The sequence below is a fragment of the Ranitomeya imitator genome, chromosome 5, assembly GCF_032444005.1.
Source record: "Ranitomeya imitator isolate aRanImi1 chromosome 5, aRanImi1.pri, whole genome shotgun sequence".
In the NCBI taxonomy this organism is placed as follows: Eukaryota; Metazoa; Chordata; class Amphibia; order Anura; family Dendrobatidae; genus Ranitomeya; species Ranitomeya imitator.
The window spans coordinates 73,087,222-73,109,310 of record NC_091286.1 but is presented as its reverse complement, the minus strand read 5'-3'; the positions used below and the strand labels follow the sequence as shown (position 1 = coordinate 73,109,310).

General features: G+C 41.4%; 1 protein-coding gene across 4 annotated transcripts in view; it reads right to left on the bottom strand.

The window, feature by feature from the left end:
- PAK5 (p21 (RAC1) activated kinase 5) overlaps positions 1 to 22,089 on the bottom strand; it is a 166,156-nt gene that overhangs the window by 100,305 nt on the left and 43,762 nt on the right. For all 4 annotated transcript variants that reach the window (XM_069768800.1, XM_069768801.1, XM_069768802.1 and 1 more), the window contains one exon: positions 5,867 to 6,090. In XM_069768800.1, coding sequence (XP_069624901.1) covers positions 5,867 to 6,090 — 224 coding nt within the window. The remainder of the gene's footprint in view (positions 1 to 5,866; positions 6,091 to 22,089) is intronic.

Genomic DNA, 22,089 nt, shown 5'->3' with positions numbered 1-22,089 from the left:
TGCTGTTCACCCTTTCTATCTGATCTAATACTGGAGATACAACGAGTGCTGAGGTAAGAAGAGGCTGCTCACATTGCTGTCTACCCTGTCTATCTGATCTAATACTGGAGATACCACAAGTGCTGAGGTAAGAAAAGGCTGATTACACTGTTGTCCACCATGTCTATCATATCTAATACTGGAGATATCAGTGGTGCTCAGGTAAGAAGAGGCTGCTCTCACTGCTGTCCACCCTGTCTATCTTGTCTAATACTAGAGATAGTAGGGGTGCTGAGGTAAGAAGAGGCTGCTCATACTGATGTCCATCCTGTCTTATGGATCTAATACAGGAAATACCAGGGGAACTGAAGTAAGAAGATGCGGCTCACACTATTGTCCACCCTGTCTTTCTGCTCTAATACTGGAGATACCAGGGGAGCTGAGCTCACAATGCTATCCACCCTGTCTAACTGGTCTAATGCTAGAGATACCAAGGTGCTGAGGTAAGAAAAGGTTGCTCACATTTCTGTCTACTTTGTCTATCTGAATAACTATACAGGATATACTGTACGTATCTCCAAACCACAGCAGTGGAGCTTCCCAATACACATCCTCACAGGCAGGTGTCCTATTATCATTCTAGTACAGGTTTCTGTAAGGGTAATAAGACAATTTTAAATATATCACAATTTCATCCCTAGACAAAACAAGTTTGAATTGCTAATTAAAGGTATTTATTTAAAGTAACATTTCCTTTAGTTATTCATTTTTTTTTACTTCTGATAAACCCCTTTAAGTCAACTTATAAATATAACTACCTTCTTTCCATACTTAGCACTTTCTTGGCATTTATATTTATGACATTATATCATTCAATTAAGATAAATGAAGGCAAACAGCTCTTAATCATGATATATATATTAAAAACAAAAAGGATTAGCTAGGGTTAAAAAAAACAAACCTAAAACATTCTGCTTTTTCTCCATAAACAACGCCACTATTGGCTATTTCTGTTATTGCAACTTAGCAAATTTATGGAAATAGAGCGTCATCACCAGACAAAGCCCACTGGCGCCATTTGTGGAAAAAACACAAAATATGTTTTTCCTTTAATACTAGACAATCCCTACAATAATATCTAGAAGGAACCAATTTTACATTATCCCCTAAATTCCATAACGAGCCCAATCACTTTAAACAAAATCCTTATTACCTTAGACATACCAGTTATAGGTCCATAGTCTCATTATCAGTTTTACTGACCAGAACACAAATGGCTAGCTTAAAGTAGGTTTTCCTAGTAAATACTGATAGCCTATCCTTATCATAGACTATCAATGAGTGATCATTGAGGTCCATCACTGGGAACCCAAATGGGTCATACGCTACATGTGAAGCCGAATTTGGTACTTTATCTAGTACTGGTTATCAATGTGTGACCCCAAGAATTAGTGATGAGCGAACGTGCTGGGATAGGGTGTTATCTGCCATGCTCAGGTGCTAACCGAGGGTCTTCGGCGTGCTTGAATAATATGTTTGGGTCTCCGCGGCTGCACGTCTTGTGGCTGTTCGACACCAGCAATACATGCAGGGATTGCCATAATTTTCGAGCACGCCGAAGTCACACGGTTAGCACATGTGCATGCTCGGATAAGATTTTATCCGATCATGTTCGTTGATCACTAGCAAAAACCCTAAGTGATCATTTATTTGTGGCTTAAACCAAAGAAAGGCCATTAATGTTATATTCTGGACACCTCATGTACAAACATTGACAGCAAAATAAGGGGCCTATACCAAACCCAGCCTAGTGGCAAGTATGGCGCTGTTTCTGGAAAATGGATATATTGTTGTCTAGTTTCATACAGTCCCTTTAAAACTTTACACTTGGCAATGTTCATCCATCCATTGCATACTTTCCAGCAGTGAGAGGAGAAATGTCATTGTAGGTCCTGGAGAATACCGCGGATAGACCATGCACTTGCTGTAATACGACACATACTTATTTACACTATTATTGCACTTTGCCCCAATGTACAGTATATGTAAATGTTAAATATACATGCTGTCATCTTTCCTAGGACTACTTTTTAAATCAATGTATGTAGAAGATGATAAAACTACTACAAAGTGCAGTTCTGTCTGGATTATCCTTAGAGAATCTCTCCTATTACGTCAATATGAAGAATAAATGTCTCATCGAACACTGGCAGAAACCATGGCTTGAAATGAAGGCACCACAGTTGGTCGCATGCACCAGCAGCGAATTATTAGGGATGGACACGACAAGCGAACATGCACCAACACTCAGCAACAGAGATATGGCTGGTGGCCAATAATGGATTCCTATAGTGAAATATTTGAAAACGAACATGTTACATAATGATATGATCTAATAGTGTTCCTTTAGTAATAGGTAGACCCAACAAAAGAAAACCCCCAAAATGGTCAATAATAAGAATGGCCATATGAAGATAATAAAAAAAACTATTGCAAACACAAGAAGGTGTGCAGTGGCAATGTAGGAGACAGGCGCACACACAATATGTATAAAACGTTGTGCTCAAAAGTTTACATACCCCGGCAGAATTTTTGCTTTCTTGGCCTTTTTTCAGAGGATATGAACGATAACACCAAAACCTTTTCTCCATTCATGGTTATTGATTGGGTGAAGCCATTTATTGTCAAACTACTGTGTTTTTAAATTATAATAACAACCCAAAACATCCAAACAACCCTGATCAAAAGTTTACATACCCTGGGGATTTTGGCCTGATAACATGCACAGAAGTTGACACAAATGGGTTTGAATGGCTACTAAGGGTAACATCCTCACCTGTGACTTGTTTGCTTGTAATCAGTGTGTGCATAAAAGCTGAGGGAGTTTCTGGGATCCAGACAGACTTTTGCATCTATCATCCAGCCATGTTTCTCGATTTTTGAGTCATGGTGAAAGCAAAATAATTGTCAACAGATCTACAGAAAAAGGAAGTTGAACTGTATAAAACAGGAAAGGGATACAAAAAGATATCCAAGGAATTGATAATGCCAGTCAGCAGTGTTCAAACTGTAATTAACAAATGGAAAACCAGGGGCTCTGTAAAAACATAACAACGGACAGGTAGACCAACAAATATGTCATCCACAACTGCCAGGAAAATTGTTCAGGATGCAAAGAAAAACCCACAAATAACATCAGCTGAAATACAGGACTCTCTGAAAACTAGCGGCGTGGCTGTTTCAAGATGCACAATAAGGAGGCACTTGAAGAAAAATGGGCTGCATGGTCGGTTCGCCAGAAGAAAGCCATTACTGTGCATGTGCCACAAACTATCTCACCTACAATATGAAAAAGAGCACAGAGACAAGCCTCAAAACTTCTGGAACAAGGTAATTTGGAGTGATGAGACCAAAATTGAACTTTTTGGCCACAGCTATAAACGTTACATTTGGAGAGAGGTCAACAAGGCCTATGTTGAAAGGAACTGCATTTCTACTGTAAAGCACGGAGGTGTATCCCTGATGTTTTGGGGATGTGTGAGCTATAAAGACACAGGGAACTTGGTCAAAGTTGAAGGAAAGATGAATGCAGCATGATATCAGCAAATACTGGAGGCAAAATTGTACTCATCAGCCCGGAAGCTGCTCATGGAATGTACTTAGACGTTCCAACATGACAACGATCCAAAACACAAGGCCAAGTCAACCTGTCATTGGCTACAGCAGAACAAAGTAAAGGTTCTGGAGTGGCCATGTCAGTCTCCTGACCTCAATATCACTGAGCCACTCTGGGGAGATCTCAGGCACGCAGTTCATGCTAGACAGCCAAGGAATTTACAGGAACTGGAGACTTTTTGCCAAGAGGAGTGAGCAGCTTTACCATCTGAGAAAATAAAGAACCTCATCCACAACCACCACAAAAGACTTCAAGATGTCACTGAGGGGTTAGAGGGTGCAATACACAGTATTAAGAAATGGGGTATGTAAACTTTGGATCAGGGTCATTTGGATGTTTTGGGTTGTCATTATGATTTAAAAAGAGAAAACACAGTAGTTTGACAATAAATGGCATCACCCAACCACTAACCATGAGTGGAGAAAAAGTTATGGTGTTATCATTCATATTCTCTGAAAAAAGGCCAAGAAAGCAAACATTCTCTTGAGCACAACTGTATAAAAAGTGACATGTGCAAATGGAAACTGTTATTTACAGGCGATATAGTCGCATATACAGTATAAGGAGATCTGTTATGTCATAATAACTAGTAGAGTAATTAAAGTGCTAGAAGTACAGATCAAAAAATGTATATATATATATATATATATATATATCTCATCTGATCAGGTAATCTAAATTAATAAGAGCCCAGAGATGAGTGTGGCACCCACCTTGGCGCGTGTTTCAGTTTATAGCTTTGTCAGGGGTATTTTTATATGTGACTATATGGCCAGTAAATAAATATATTATACTAGATGTTGGCCCGATTCAAACGCATCGGGTATTCTAGAATAGAATAGACAATTGGACCCTTAGACAACACAATGGCGGCACTTGACAGCAGTTAAGTGATGATTCACTTCATCAAGTGATGATTCCAGAATTCGCAGCAGACTGTGCCCGTCGCTGATTGGTCGAGGCAACCTTTATGACATCATCGTCGCCATGGCAACCATTATGACATCTACGTCGATACTGTGCCCGTCGCTGATTGGTCGAGGCGAATTCGCGGCAGACTGTGCCCGTCGCTGATTGGTCGAGGCAACCTTTATGACATCTTCGTCACCATGCTGTGCCCGTCGCTGATTGGTCGAGGCCTGGTGGCCTCGACCAATCAGAGACGCGGGATTTCCAGGACAGACGGACAGACAGAAAAACCCTTAGACAATCTTCAATCTATATATATAATTGTCTAAGGGTTTTTCCGTCTGTCTGTCTGTCCTGGAAATCCCACGTCTCTGATTGGTCGAGGCCGCCAGGCCTCGACCAATCAGCGACGGGCACAGCATGGCGACGATGATGTCATAAAGGTTGCCTCGACCAATCAGCGACGGGCACAGTCTGCCACGAATTCTGGAATCATCATTGTCCATATACTACGGGGACATGCATATTCTAGAATACCCGATGCGTTAGAATCGGGCCACAATCTAGTATATATATAATTGTCTAAGGGTTTTTCTGTCTGTCTGTCTGTCCTGGAAATCCCGCGACGGGCACAGCATGGTGACGATGATGTCATAAAGGTTGCCTCGACCAATCAGCGACGGGCACAGTCTGCCGCGAATTCGCCTCGACCAATCAACGACGGGCACAGTCTGCCACAAATTCTGGAATCATCATTGTCCATATACTACGGGGACATGCATATTCTAGAATACCCGATGCGTTAGAATCGGGCCATAATCTAGGTATATATATATAGATCTCTACCTTACAGTTTCCTTTTGCACATCACTGTTTATGTGTTTTTTCATTGTTTTTATATATTGTGTGTGCACCTATTTCCTACATTGCCATTGCACACCTACTTGTGTTTTCAAAGTTTTTTTATTATCTTCATATGACCATTCTTATTATTTACCATTTTTCGGGTTTCCTTTGTTGGTTCTGCATATTTTAACTCATTGTTCCAAACACTATTTACAGCAGATATATGGATATATGTTATCTTTAGTCCCACACTATTGCATATACACAATGATATAGAGACTTTATATATATGAACACACATTATCTGCTGGTTCTTTATCAATTGGTGTAGACTGGATATTGAACTACATATTATATTTAAATGTTAGCTCAGTAAATATAAGAGGTAATTACAAAATTATTATTTACGTTTCTTTATGCGGATATAAAAGACAACGTAGCAATATAATATCTTACCTTCATAGGTGCAAGCTGTATAGGCGTGATACAAGATGGATCCACCATCGGTTTGGGCCGATTGGCTGTGTCTGCCAGCAAACTTTGCCATTGTTGGGGAAGGCCAATGAACTTTTGCTCTTTGTGATCGAATCCAGTGTGAACCCTGTGTTCAAAGTTTGAAGGCCCCGATATTTCAATTTTTTTCTTTTTCTTTCCAAACATTTTGGGCAATCCGGTTAAACCTACAGAGAAAGATAACAGATTCTTAGTGAGTTTTAAAACTATGGGGAAAAAAAAAAACAAATAGTGCAAATTAGGGGGTTAAGGTGTGAAACCAAGTAATTGTTATGCTTCCTTTGGGGTTGGATCAGGTCACCTCTGAGTGTCGTGCTCCTCCATTCACTTGTATATATAAATGTCTATGTCAGCTCTACCCAACACTTCACGAACCTTCAGATCCAATGAAAACAGTGAAATTAGAAAAAGCTTTACTATCGGCAAACTGGGAGACCGTTCAACCGAGAGTTGATTTCTATTACTTTTCTAGGTGTTTCAAGACCTTTCAATCTTATTTTTACATTGAGGTCACCCAGAAAAATTAACGGTCACCAGACCCACAGTGACCCGACCCACAGTGACCCATCCGATTTCAGGAGCCTTTTTTTATCACCTATACCCCCTTGTATGCATTTATTGCTGATGAAGAGACCAGTACAGTCTCAAAATATTCAGGAAAGTACCGTAATAAATATCCAGTGCTTCTTGGGTGAACTGTATTCTTGCAGCTCCGATAGTGAAGCTTATTTTCTCATTTCTACATACTCTTCACACTCTTAGTAGTGTACGACTGCTAACCTTACAATCGGGTGTATCAAACTGTCTATTAAAGTGAACCTGTCAGCAGGATTTTGCTGAGAAAACTACAGACACTGTCAGGTTGGTGCTGTTATACTAATTAAAATGATACCTAGAGTGAAGAAATTCGTCTTGTGGTTCTTGTGTAATCAGTGTTAGAAGCTTTCAGTTAATGAGATTCTCGTGCTCAAGGACAGGACTGTAGGCAGTGTTATCTTCCTGCTCTAAGCCAGAGAAACCAAGGAGAGACCTGCCCATAGCTCATCCAATTCTGCTTTCCAGACCGGAAGTATCAGAGCCAGAATCACAACAGAGTACTATATTACCCACATGGAGATGAGCTTACAGGAGCAGCAGAACCGGTACTGGGAGTATATCAGAAAGTTAGGACATATGAAAAGAGGTGAAATTAATAGTGGAAAACCTCCTTAATGTATAACACTTGCAAAAAGGTGCTCTTGTGCCAGGTTAGGGGTGCAGCACAAGAAAGTGGGGCTCATGTGAATATTTAATTTGGTTCCTTACTCACTTGTAAATACGCCGGCATTATGCTGTCATAATTGAAGCTGCTTGCAACATGAACTTGACCACCTTTTGTCCTTGAGGTAGCATCTTTGCCACAAGTAACAGTATGTCATTACTGCTACATAAAAGGTTGTAGGAACTGTATAATAGAGTAAAATATGAGCATCTTTCTGGCAAATTATTGGTGGTACAAGAGCCAAGTACTACGTCAGGTTATCAAACTTAGGGTTATTCAGTTTGGCAAAATGAAGGCTTAGGGGCGATCTTATTACAGTGTACAAATACATGAAGGTACATTACAGAGATCTTTTTTCGTTTTTACACCTAGGCTTTTGATGGTGACAAGGGAGATCTGCTACATCTAAATGAAAGAAAGTTTCATCAAAAACACAGACGGTGATTCTTTACTGTACGAGCAGTGAGATTCTGAAACTCCGTGCCACAACATATTGAAGTGGATGCCTTTTTTTGGAAAGTATGATTTTATAGGTTACGAGTACTACATTTTGGAGATGGGACTTGACTCAGGGAACTACGGTAATCTGATGTGCAATCAGGAAGACATTTTTCTTCTAATATGGGGCCATTAGCATCAGTCTCATGGGACATTTGCTTTCCTCTGAATCAACATGTTAGGGGTAGGACTTGGCCCTGTGTCTTCCTTCAAAGTATAAAACAATGAAGGAATTCTGTACATGTGTAGTTTAATATCTCTGAACCGCCACTAGCGCAGAAGTGATATGGAGCCCAGAAGGCATTTCAGAAGAGAAGTCAAAACTTTTTCTAGCGCGAGGTGCGAGGGAATGTATAGAAACATCATCCTAGTAGTTATATTGTGGTCTCCTCAGTTTAGGAGGGCAAGAAGCTGCTGACTGGTTCCATTTCAGGTCCAGCTAGCAGAATACAATCCTTGTAAACTGTATTGTTGCCCCAAAGGAGGTGAAATATAATGAATCATTTATTTAATTCAGGCAGCCTGCCACATCAATGCAGTGACATTACTCTCCATGAAAAATACATATGAGATCGCCACTGGAAAGCATTCCCTCACTCAGCACAATGAAATATTTATTTCCTGGCCAATATTGTATATTCGCCATGTATATTTAATATGCCAACTTTTAGAAAGCACAGAGACTCTCATTATACATACTCTGAGCCAAATCATTTTAAAAGGGAACCGTACTATCAAGAAACTTTCCAGAATAAGTTGTGAGTGTCTATGAGGAATTACACCAATGCTTCCCATTATGCGTCTTCTCTCGTGCATTTTCACCAGCTTTCCACTCTTAAGTTTTGTCTCATAAATGGTTTGTGTCTCATCTTGTTAAATGGGTAAATAAATCTCCCTGTTCTCAAGAAAGGAGGGATTTTTAATTCTAATGTGTACTGCTTTGTTGCCTAGGATACCAGCCACCTCTGCAGTCTATCAGAGGTGGCTGTTTTTTTTTTAGGAAAGGAGCATGCGCTTAGATGCTCTCTGCTTTAGATGATCTGATTCTGAACAGAGCACTGGATCCATCTTAGGTGCCCTTGTGCTCCCCGCCAATGCTGCAGAGGTAAGCAGAGGAGAGCTGCACTACTGAAGATAGAAGATTAGATAATTACTTTAATTTGCAATTGACTTTAAGATGGTGGAATGAGACTAGCTGCTATGATTTCTCCTATACACAGCAGGGCGCACAAAACAATTCCTGTTCCTCATTCCATAGTTAACACACAATGCATAGGGGAAAATTATACAGCAGTACTGAGCAGTGTAGATGTGAATTCAGCTGTTAGAAAGATCAGCATGACCTTTCTGATTCTCCCTCTGCCTGAGTTATTTTTCTGAGACTCGTTCTCCTCCCTCTCTCATGTCCTTTAGAGTACAATAGGTAGTATAACGTCAAATGCAGCTATCCGTCTTATCTTAACCAAGACTGAATTGTGTTTATTTTTTTCAGAGGGAATGATGAGATCAGAAGGTAGAGGGAAGGAGAAGTGGCTCCTAAATGATGAAAGCAGATTTCACTGGTAAGCCAAGTCTCTTATATTAGCCTCAACTCTTGATTTTTTGCAACAATTATGTACAAAGTATTAACTAAACTTCAGTAAGCGAGTTCAATACTTTTTCCTGTGTCATTTCTCAGTATTACACATAACTTAATTTATGGACATCTATTGTTTGATTTCTCTGCCTGTGTGGATTTGATGGGATATCACCGGCAAAGACAATAGCATCTTCAGATATTTACTTAGAAAACTGGTGGTGTATTCAGTACTTATTTCGTCTGCTGCACACACAGATATAAACACATACATACATACGGTACATAGTGCTGCTCAACATTGAAATTGCAACACTAAGGAAAAGTCGTGGAATTATGGAAATCACAGCATTGATAAATATGATGAGGATATGCCAATTATGAAAAAATGTAAACAACTTTATGTAATCAGTATCGAGTATGAGAGCACTGTGAAAAAATCCTGCCACTTACACTCCTTGGCTGCTAATAATGAGGTTATTACTTTTTTGTCACGCTGAATGCATTTGGGCAAATCATCAAGATCCGCTACTGGCAGCTCCCTTTGCTATTGCTGACCAATGATGTCCCAGATTAGATCAATGGGAGATAAGTCTGGAGACGCTGTAGGCCATGGTAGCATGTTTAGAAGACACAGGCTGCTCACGGCAGTACAATTAACACGCGGCATGGCGTTCTTGTGTTGAAAAATGGCTCCAGGGACACTTCAGGCACCAAATCTCTGTAGCATTGGGCTACAGAGTACCAGGAGTGAAGACTAAAGGGGTGCGGCCACCATACATTGAGCCACCTCACATCAGGAGTAGGACCAGTATGAGGCTCCTATGTGAATATCTCTCCAAGCAGTTGTTCTAGCATCTAAGTACTCAATTTTATATACATTTTTAAGCCATCATAGATACATGTTTTGTAATGTTGGCCAATATAGGTAAGCATATGTTTATCGATGTGTGTGTGTAACGTGTTTGAAATGCTGTTAAATAATTTGGAGTTCCCTGGAGCTTATACATTATCAAAGTCTACATGTCAGAAGTTTTTAACTTGATTTTTTTTCTAAAAAAAAAAAAAAGTCCACCTGGCTCCCATTTCCATGTCTGTGGCAACAGGTGACTCCTGATGGCATCACTGGGGAGCATACCACACACTGCAGCAGTGAATTTACAACCAAGGCCAGAACAATGTCATTTTTAAGATGGAAAGTTAATGAAATAGATTCACTTAGAACTTACCAGCCAGGTAAATCATCCCGTGCTTACCGTTTCCTTCGCTCTGCCTCTAAGGCTGCTGTTTCTGGAGCTGTATGAGAGTTTTCAGAGAAGGCTGAGCTTACTGATGGTTGCTCACCGGGTTGAAATGAGCAGCGAGCTCCCTGCTTGTAGAGATTCCAGTAAAAGTGCACAGGACAGCACAATGATTCAGGCGACCCTGTCCCATCGCTTTACTGGAAGTTGTAACTGGATCATTGTTACATTCCAGCCGCAGTCAGCTGCTTTTAAAACAAAGTTTTGCTGGTGTCCGGCCCATCCCTGACACAGAGGCGCGTGCAGAAATGGCAGCAGTTCCAACCAAGCCGCTAAAAATTCTTAAATATTTGGTTTGCAAAATGTAATGTAACAGGCTTTCATTTGTTTTTACATGATACACTATGCAGTGATTCTTCTATTTTGTAGTATCGTTAAAGAGAATTACATTTTTACCTTAATTTGTCTTTTTTTAATAACTTTTTTATTTTCTATATTAGTATCTAAATAAAAGGCGGAAATCTTGCAATTTTCACACTGGCCACTAAGCCTTATATGACATTTCCACTTCCTAACATTTCAGCAGTCTCTTTATTATAACAAATAGGAATACAATGATAGTTAACTCCCCTATGTACTATGGATAACACAGGGTCCAAAAATCCACAATATTTAGCTGATGGTCACAGCTCACCTCCTCCCCTCCCTTCACAATGTCCTTCGCACAGAACAGAAGATGTCCAGAAAATACTTGTATGCAAACAAATTAGGATGAGTGCCTGTCTACCTGTCTATTGCTGCTTATGTCCATGTGGCTGCTGAAAAGAACTGGAACATACCGTAAGTCTAATATAAGGCCTGGTGGAAACGGTAAAAGCTGCAAGATTTATGCTTCTTTGTATCATTTCTTTTATCAATAGTAATATGGAAATTGAAGAAAACATTAGAATGTATTTTTTTATACATTTACCAGGAAAACAAACAATCAAATTCTGATGACACACTCCCTTTGAAGGGTACACCTTTATGTGGTGCTCTGGCCTTATCGCCATCATTCTGGGCTTAAATCACAGGTCACTGAACCTTCAAAGATCTGCCTCCTATTTTAAATACTGCGCATTTAATATTCTGGTCTTGAAAGAAAAAAATTTGCTTTAACAAATAGCACCGGCGGTGACGCATGCGCAGTAGCATCTATCGGCAAGCGAAGCTCTTAATCTGCATATGCACCGCCCTCTGTGTTCCTGGGACCAGAATGCTGGTATGTTCATGACCATGAACATTGTAAATTCACACTAAAGGCATCAAAACTATGAATTAACACATGTGGAATTATATACTTAACAAAAAAGTGTGAAACAACTGAAAATATGTCTTATATTCTAGGTTCTTCAAAGTAGCCACCTTTTGCTTTGATGACTGCTTTGCACACTTTTGGCATTCTCTTGATGAGCTTCAAGAGGTAGTCACCGGGAATGGTCTTCCAACAATCTTGGAGGAGTTCCCAGAGATGCTTAGCACTTGTTGGCCCTTTTGCCTTCACTCTGCGGTCCAGCTCACCCCAAACCATCTCGATTGGGTTCAGGTCTGGTGACTGTGGAGGCCAGGTCATCTGGCGTAGCACCCCATTACTCTCCTTCTTGGTGGTCAAATAGCCCTTTCACAGCCTGGATGTGTGTTTGGGGTCATTGTCCTGTTGAAAAATAAATGATGGTCCAACTAAACGCAAACCGGATGGAATAGCATGCCGCTGCAAGATGCTGTGGTAGCCATGCTGGTTCAGTATGCCTTCAATTTTGAATAAATCCCCAACAGTGTCACCAGCAGAGCACCCCCACACCATCACACCTCCTCCTCCATGCTTCACGGTGGGAACCAAGCATGTAGAGTCCATCCGTTCACCTTTTCTGCATCGCACAAAGACACGGTGGTTGGAACCAAAGATCTTAAATTTGGACTCATCAGACCAAAGCACAGATTTCCACTGGTCTAATGTTCATTCCTTGTGTTCTTTAGTCCAAACAAGTCTCTTCTGCATGTTGCCTGTCCTTAGCAGTGGTTTCCTAGCAGCTATTTTACCATGAAGGCCTGCTGCACAAAATCTCCTCTTCGTAGTTGTTGTAGAGATGTGTCTGCTGCTAGAAATCTGTGTGGCATTGACCTGGTCTCTAATCTGATCTGCTGTTAACCTGCGATTTCTGAGGCTGGTGACTCGGATAAACTTATGCTCAGAAGCAGAGGTGACTCTTGGTCTTCCTTTCCTTGGGCTTTCCTCATGTGAGCCAGTTTCTTTGTAGTGCTTGATGGTTTTTGCAACTGCACTTGGGGACACTTTCAAAGTTTAACCAATTTTTCAGACTGACTGATCTTTATTTCTTAAAGTAATGATGGCCACTCCTTTTTCTTTACTTAGCTGCTTTTTTCTTGCCATAATACAAATTCTAACAGTCTATTCAGTAGGACTATCAGCTGTGTATCCACCAGACTTCTGCACAACACAACTGATGGTCCTAACCCAATTTATAAGGCAAGAAATCCCACTTATTAAACCTGACAGGGCACATCTGTGAAGTGAAGACCATTCCCGGTGACTACCTCTTGAAGCTCATCAAGAGAATGCCAAGAGTGTGCAAAGCAATCATCAAAGCAAAAGGTGGTTACTTTGAAAAACCTAGAATGTAAACATATTTTCAGTTGTTTCACACTTTGTTGTTAAGTACCGTATATACTCGAGTATAAGCCGACCCGAGTATAAGCCGACCCCCCTAATTTTGCCACAAAAAACTGGGAAAACTTATTGACTCGAGTATAAGCCTAGGGTAGAAAATGCAGCAGCTACCGGTGAATTTCAAAAATAAAAATAGATGCTCCATACCGTTCATTATTGCCCCATAGATGCTCCATATACAACTGTGCTATATAGAATGCTCTGCACCGTTCATTATTGCCCCATAGATGCTCCTTATAATGCTGTGCCATATAGAATGCTCTGCACCTTTGATTATGGCCCCATAAATGCCCCTTATAATGCTGTGCCATATATGCTCTGCACCTTTGATTATGGCCCCATAGATGCCCCTTATAATGCTGTGCCATATATGCTCTGCACCTTTGATTATGGCCCCATAGATGCCCCTTATAATGCTGTGCCATATATGCTCTGCACCTTTGATTATGGCCCCATAGATGCTCCTTATAATGCTGTGCCATATATGCTCTGCACCTTTGATTATGGCCCCATAAATGCCCCTTATAATGCTGTGCCATATATAATGCTCTGCACCTTTGATTATGGCCCCATAGATGCCCCTTATAATGCTGTGCCATATATGCTCTGCACCTTTGATTATGGCCCCATAGATGCCCCTTATAATGCTGTGCCATATATGCTCTGCACCTTTGATTATGGCCCCATAGATGCTCCTTATAATGCTGTGCCATATATGCTCTGCACCTTTGATTATGGCCCCATAGATGCCCCTTATAATGCTGTGCCATATATGCTCTGTACCTTTGATTATGGCCCCATAGGTGCTCCTTATAATGCTGTGCCATATATGCTCTGCACCTTTGATTATGGCCCCATAGATGCTCCTTATAATGTTGTGCCATATAGAATGCTCTGCACCTTTGATTATGGCCCCATAGATGCTCCTTATAATGTTGTGCCATATAGAATGCTCTGCACCTTTGATTATGGCCCCATAGATGTTCCTTATAATGCTGTGTCATATAGAATGCTGCTGCGGCTGCAATAAAAAAAAAAAATCACATACTCACCTCTCTTCTCAGGACGCCAGCGCTTTCAATAATTACCTGCTCCTCGTGCGGCTCCGTCTCCAGCACTGACGCTCAGCAGAGAGCGCGCACTGACTACGTCCCAGCGCCCTCTAACCTGAGCGTCACTGCTAGAGGACGCTGCAGACGGAGCCGCACCGGAGCGAGGAGCAGGTAATTATAGCGCTGCGCTCCCCTTACCTGCTGCGGCGCGGTCCCTGCAGTCCCTGGCTTCCCCGGCGCTGCAGCTTCTTCCTGTAATTGAGCGGTCACATGGCACCGATCATTTACAGCAATGAATATGCGGCTCCTCCCCTATGGGAGGTGGAGCCGCCTATTCATTTCTGTAATGAGCGGTGCCATGTGACCGCTCAGTACAGGAAGAATCTGCAGCGCCGGAGAAGCCAGGGACTGCAGGGACCGCGCCGCAGCAGGTAAGTATAACTACACAGCCCCCGCTCTCCCTCCCCTGCCGACACCCGGGTATATGACTCGAGTATAAGCCGAGAGGGGGACTTTCAGCCCAAAAAAATGGGCTGAAAATCTCGGCTTATACTCGAGTATATACGGTATATAATTCCACATGTGTTAATTCATGGTTTTGTTGCCTTCAGTGTGAATGTACAATTTTCATAGTCATGAAAATACAGAAAAATGAGAAGGTGTGTCCAAACTTTTGGTCTGTACTTTATATATATAAAATAAAGTAAGGATCCTTTATTCATCAACTCCAGCTACGCTTCAGCTCTCTCTATGGAGTCTTTCTCAAGCAGAAAGCTGAAATGTAGCTGTGTTAGTGAATAAAAGATCCTTATTTTTGCACTATTTTGGATGTGCTGCCTCCATGTTTGTATTCGTATACATACATATACACACAGACGTACACAAAATTGTTGTCAGCCTTCTCTTAAACTAAGAAAATCCCATAATGGTCACCGAAATATCTTGAAACTGAAAAATAATTTTCAATTTAAATTTACTATCATCTAATGAAAATCCAGCATTGCTTTTTAATTGTTGTTTAAAAAAAAAAGTTCTCAATCGTCTCCTCACCTGTGCTTAAAGGGAATCTGTCACCCCAAAAATCATATACGAGCTAAGCCCACCAGCATCAGGGGCTTATCTACAGCATTCAAAGTGCAGACAAAGTACGCCTGCGCGAGAGCCGCGGCAGGAAGACAAGAAAAGGACGTCATCGTATGAAGCTAGGAGGCGACGGATCCAGACCGTGACGCCCATCGGACCCGGACCGCAGCGGGACTGCCCCTGGGTGAGTATAATATAACCTGTTTATCTCACCTTTCAGGTTACATCGGGAGCTTATGTACAGCATTACAGAATGCTCTAGGTAAGCCCCTGATGCCGGTGACCTTAGCTCATATACGATTTTTGGGGTGACAGATTCCCTTTAAAGCCAAGGCATCAACAGAAAATGACTTATTGTTTAAATCAGGTTTACAGTATTTTTTTTTGTTTGTTTTTTTTCAGCAATTTTTTTTTACAAGTCACAATGTTTATTAAAAAGTAATAGAATAAATCTTGCTATTTTCTCATTGGTCATTGGGGATTTTTTTTAGATTCCAAATTAATGCTGTTTTAGGAAACAACACATGCAGCAGGGTCAGCTGTGACATTGTCTATTGTGATGGTGGATACTGTGTTATCTGCTGTGTATTGAGAAGTTACCTGTCATTGTAACTCTGCCTTTGATGACAAGGAAACTGCTGTAAAGTCTTCTAGGAAAATACAGGAACCAGCTAAAGAAAAAATAAAAGAAGCGGCAGCCGACACCACTTCTGAGCATGTGTAATCACAAAAGGTGCCATGTTATTACACTTACTTCACAGTAAAGCTCCACTCCAACATTTGTTTTTTATTTTTGTACTGGAATGGTGCAACTAATCTAAGTTCCCTGACCCTAATCTTATACTTACTATCTTCAGCTCTTCTAGTCGCCACTCTGGAGCCGCCCCGCCATCTTGCAACCACAACTTTTGACTGACTAGAAGTCAGGGGTGACATCACAAGACCCTCGTTCTGGCCCCATTCTGGCTCTCATGGACTTACACTGAGTAGTGATCTCCGGATCACCCAGCAAACTCTGGATCGATCTAGCGGCTCACAACCAGAAGAAGACAACCGGAGCGGCGCCGGGAACAGACAAATACGGTGGCTGCTAAGTATAAGACTAGATACAGGGAACTTGGAATAGTAACACCACACTGGTACTGAAATAAAAAAAAAACGTAAAAACGTTGGAGTAGAACTTTAACCCCTTCATGACATTGTAATTTTCTGGGTTTTAATTCCCATTTTCATTTTATCATCCCCTTCTTCCAGTCATACCTTTTTAATTTTTCCATCAATATAGCCATATGAGGGCCTTTTTTGTGGACTGGTTGTACTTTTCAATAACACCATTAATTCTACCACATAGTGTACTGTAAACAAGGAAAAAAAAAACTCCAAGTGCGTTGACACTGTAAAAAAAGTGAAATGTCACAATTTTTTTTCCTTTATTTACCATGTTCACTATATGGTAAAACTGACCTGTACATTTTTTGTTGCTGTTGTTGTTTTCTAAGTGGTGAAATTTTTTTTAGAGACTCGTAAGCAATTACATTTTGCTTTTGTCGCTAATTTCCGAGGCCTGTAACATTTTCAGGATACGGAGCTGTGTGATGCCTTATTTTTTGTGGTCCTGAGCTGACATTTCTACTGATATCATTTTTTGTTAGATACGATGTTTTGATCGCCTTTTTGTTTTCGTTCTGCTGTTTATTTTATATTTTGATAGATCTGACTTTTATGATTGAAGCAATTCCAAATATGTGTATTTTTATTTTTTTTAATGGTTTTATTATTAATGAGGAAAAATGGGGAGTGATTTGAATTTGGAAAAGAGAAAAAGTCAGCTCACCCATATGGAAATCCGAAGCATGGAGAGCCGGCAGTGCAGCAGCAATAGTAGAGAGAAAAATCAAACAACGACTAAAGACCTTAAGGTCTGAAACGCGTCTGCCCCTTATCCCTCCTTCCATGGAGTTGTGACCATTGTGCCTGAGCATATTCTTTTCTAATATATTTTTCAAAAAACTTTCGTAATTTTAAGGGTTCCGTGGAGCTGGATTTTTCCCTCTACTATTTATTGGAGTTTGTGTTTATTTTTTCATATTTTAAAAAAATGTTTCTTTTAACTGTACTTTCTAGTCCACTTAGGGGACTTGAAGCTCCGATCATCTGCACAAATGGAGAATGACCAAATTATTTTTCTAAACTAAAAACTTTGTAGAAAGAAGAATACAGAAGCTATAAGTTGAAGATTTCTGACAAAAGATAAGTTAAAAATATTTAATTCTGAAATGATTTCCTATGTCCTTATGTGGCATGATCCCTACTAGAGTTGAGCGATTTTTGTAAAATTCAGCTCGGATTACAATCGTAGGTGAATATTGTATTTGCAATATTCGCCGAACGTCATTGGAGTCAGTGGGACTAGAGTTGAGTGAATATGCTCAGAACCGATCATCAAGCACAAATTCTGCACAAATAGTGTACAAAAATGACATGAACATGGCAAATTTTGATTCCTCAATCGTTTCCGAACATATTCGCTTAACTCTAGTCCCTACCTGCATCTAGCATACATGCAATATCATGAAGTATCCTACATTGACATGTTCCTGTAGAAGCCCATAGTTAGTTGAAGAAATGGTGTGCTACACATACTTATGGCATTCACTGCATCAAGCTGATGAATCAGGCGTCCATTTAAGCTGCCATCTACCACAATGTTCTTGTGGTAGAAAAAAAAAAACATCTTAAGATTTGGACACAGGAATCTGGACACAGGAATTTTTACTGTATGTTCACGCGATACTATTACATTGTGTTTTTTTCTGACGTGATTTTCTAAAATTTTAGTTAACCACTGAAATTTTGCCGCTGTTTTTGAAACTATCAGTATTCAAGAAGTATCATTTCTCCTTGAGGAGATTGACATGCTAAACATGCCGAGATGAGGAGACTTAAGGCCTCAATGCTCCTCTGGGAAATATGCTAATTATGCAAATTGTCTCTTCCGAGAGGAAGAGAACTACAACTCCAGTGCCACCTATTGGAAGTAGCAATCCTTCAAGTCCACGGTGACCCTTTTACGAGTCTTGTCACATGACTTAGGATAATAGCCAAGCGTGAAACTACCAGAAAAGAGATGTATTTTTACTGCAATTTCCGAAAATCGTGGTGAAATAAAAGTAGTGATCACATCTTGTGAACATTCCCTTCTGGTTTATTTGTTTCTTCTTCACAATTACATACGGTAAGTGTTTTGCCGGCGGCATTTTTCCCAGATCTGTGAAATCACCTTTACTTTTAGGCGTTCTGTTTGGAAGATGCCGATAACAGCAGAAGCCGAGGACAATTTCTGGAGACTATAAATACACACAAAAGAGCTTTCAGTACTTTCTAAGTGTCAGGCTCTTCATTTCAGTGTGTCTATAAAAAGACTCCCTGCTTTATCATACGCGGTTTTAATGCTTATGAATGTCAAGTTGGATTTTGGAAAATACTTGAGCAGCTTTGGCTCAGATTCCTCAAGCAGTGGAAAAAATGGATTTTAAATGAAGCGTAATGATATTAGGAAATATTTGCACTGGGAGGATATCACTGACACACGACCCAGTTATAGGGCACCCCAGATTTAGAGGGAGTTTACGGAAAACATCAGAGAACTTGCTAAATTGGAGATCTCAGTAAAATGCCACACGGTATATAATTTTCCCATCAGCAAGAGCTGCACACAAAACAATATTCATCACTTATCTTACATTGTACCTACAATTTCCTAAGAGGAATTATTTTTTATTTTAAAGCACTTCAAGCATAACTCCCAACTCTGAAACACAGAAAAGAGGAACACATATTGTAACTATTTAATTTTGCAGCCTAGCCACACTAACACCGCTCAGTAATTTTTGAGCGCCCACAAAAAATAGTGCCTACCTAGAGAAGCCTTTTAGCCTTCCCAGACAGCTTCAATATCCCATTCATGGATTCCCTACAGTATGATGCCCACACAGTGACCTTACCTACAGTATGACGCCCACACAGTGACCTTACCTATAGTATGACGCCCACACAGTGACCTTACCTACAGTATGACGCCCACACAGTGACCTTACCTACAGTATGACGCCCACACAGTGACCTTACCTACAGTATGACGCCCACACAGTGACCTTACCTACAGTATGACACTCACACAGTGACCTTACCTATAGTATGACGCCCACACAGTGACCTTACATACAGTATGACGCCCACACAGTGACCTTACCTACAGTATGACGCCAACACAGTGACCTTACCTACAGTATGACGCCCACACAGTGACCTTACCTTACCTACAGTATGACGCCCACACAGTGACCTTACCTACAGTATGATGCCCCTACAGTATGACGCCCACACAGTGACCTTACCTACAGTATGACGCCCACACAGTGACCTTACCTACAGTATGACGCCCACACAGTGACCTTACCTACAGTATGACGCCCACAGTGACCTTACCTACAGTGTGACGCCCACACAGTGACCTTACCTACAGTATGACGCCCACACAGTGACCTTACACTCTGTACGATGCCCCAAACAGGCCCACCAACACACAGTGATGTGCCCCCTTTCGCATAATGTATGATGCCGCCACAGTGACTTTAACATATTTTATTTCCTCCATACTTCCATAGTGTTCCTGCCACACAGCCCACAGTGTATCCCCATACATAATGGTGCCCCATGACATGACCCTTTCCCAGTGCCTTGCATGTACATAATGAACGTGAAGATCTCAGGTTGTGGGTTGTAATAATCACCTAGGCAGGTTAACAATGCAAGTATTTTTTATTCCTTAAGTCCATGCTTTTACAGTAACCCCAGGTATATGGTCAAAACTCAATGTTCCCCAGTCCACAAGATCCCCTCCCACTGCCCCTGTACCAGGTGATACTTACAGTCTCCCAGCTTTTGAATGGCCCACAGATTTCACATCTCCCACCAGTATAGTCTGTGGTCACAGTCCACGCTCCTCCAGATGACAGGTAACACAACCAAAGTGCATGAAACCAGCAGCAACAGTTCCAATTAACAAAGTTCCTGAAATCCAGACAACAGATGCCTCAACAGTAGCACGTGTGTCCAGCCCAGCCAACAATCGATCTCCAAACTCCATAGGTCATCCATCCATGGCTCCAAGACCTCATCCTAGATCCTCTCCCTTCAACTCTCCCCAACTCCCTGACTAAACATGTGGCTTATTCCTCTCTCCCTCAGATCAGCCCCCTGAAAGGGCAGAAGTGTTCATACTCGCCCCCTTAAACATTTGCTTTTAGCTTAAAGAATAAATAATATTCCAGAAGCCCCTCGCCTGGGATGGCATGTAGACCCTCTGTGGTGACGGCTCCCCTGAGTCTACTATCCCTATCCACACAATGGGCCAAGTGGCTGGGAAAACAATGTCTTGAGGCCCCTGAGATACTGAAGAGATTATTAGAATGATTGTTTTAGATTTATCTTTAGCAATCTGCTGTCTGGATTTATGTATGCATTAGGCTACGTTCACATTAGCGTTGTGCGCCGCTGCGTCGGCGACGCAACGCACAACGCACGCAAAAACGCACCAAAACGCACGCAAAAACGCTGCGTTTTGCGACGCATGCGTAGTTTTTTGCCGAAATTCGGACGCAAGAAAAATGCAACTTGTTGCGTTTTCTTGGTCCGACGCTTGCGGCAAAAAAGACGCATGCGTCGCACAACGCAACAAACAAAAACGCATGCGTCCCCCATGTTAAATATAGGGGCGCATGACGTATGTGTCGCCGCTGCGTCGCCCGACGCAAACCCGATGCAAACTAGCATAACGCTAGTGTGAACGTAGCCTAAGATGTAGCCTGCACATCTTCCTCTGCTTACTGTCACTGAAGCAAGCAAATCTCTAATAAAACCCATCAATTATATTGATGTAACCGGTGCTCCGTGCTGGAAAAAGTCTGCATCCCTTAGAGCGCCGGACTCAGCTTTACGTTCATTGGTCCAATAGTCTTTAGAACAAGGCCAGCTCCTCACAATGAAGCCCCCAAAGTACCCCCTACATAGCGATGTCCCAGTAGTGCCACACACACAAATGCCCCAATATCTCCCATACAGTATGATGTCCCCACATTGCCGCTCCCACACTGCTCCATACAAGTACTGTATATTCTCACACATTATGATGTCCCACATAGTGTATTGACGTCCTTAATAACTTTGGCACATTTTCCTCCAGTGCATCTCTTACCAAGGATGGCATGCAAAACGTCAATCCTGAAGAAAAAAAAAGTCACCTATTTTGTGGACTGTTCAGGAATGGCTGAGCTGAAGTTATGGCTACATTTAGTTTTTTATACTGGCCCATCAGAGGAAGGGCCAAGTCATCAGTCTCTGATCAGCGAGCACAGGCTCCTCCACACATTTACCCGAGCCGAGTAGTGGTGCGACGCTTACATCTGGCCACAGCCTTAGATTATAAGTCAGTAGGGAAGCCAGGTGTCATCCAAAGGAAAGGTCATCAATGTCATACACTCAGAGAAGTCCTGTCAGAGGAACTCTAAACTAAAGTGAATGACCGCAAACTGTGCCAAGATGCTGTACTACCTAAGGGGAAAGTTTGCGCTCCCAGCATTCTGTTGCCAGTGCCCATTTATCCTCAGAGATGATATGTCGCCCAAAATGACAACATACCAGTTGATCCCAATGGGACCAGTCATTA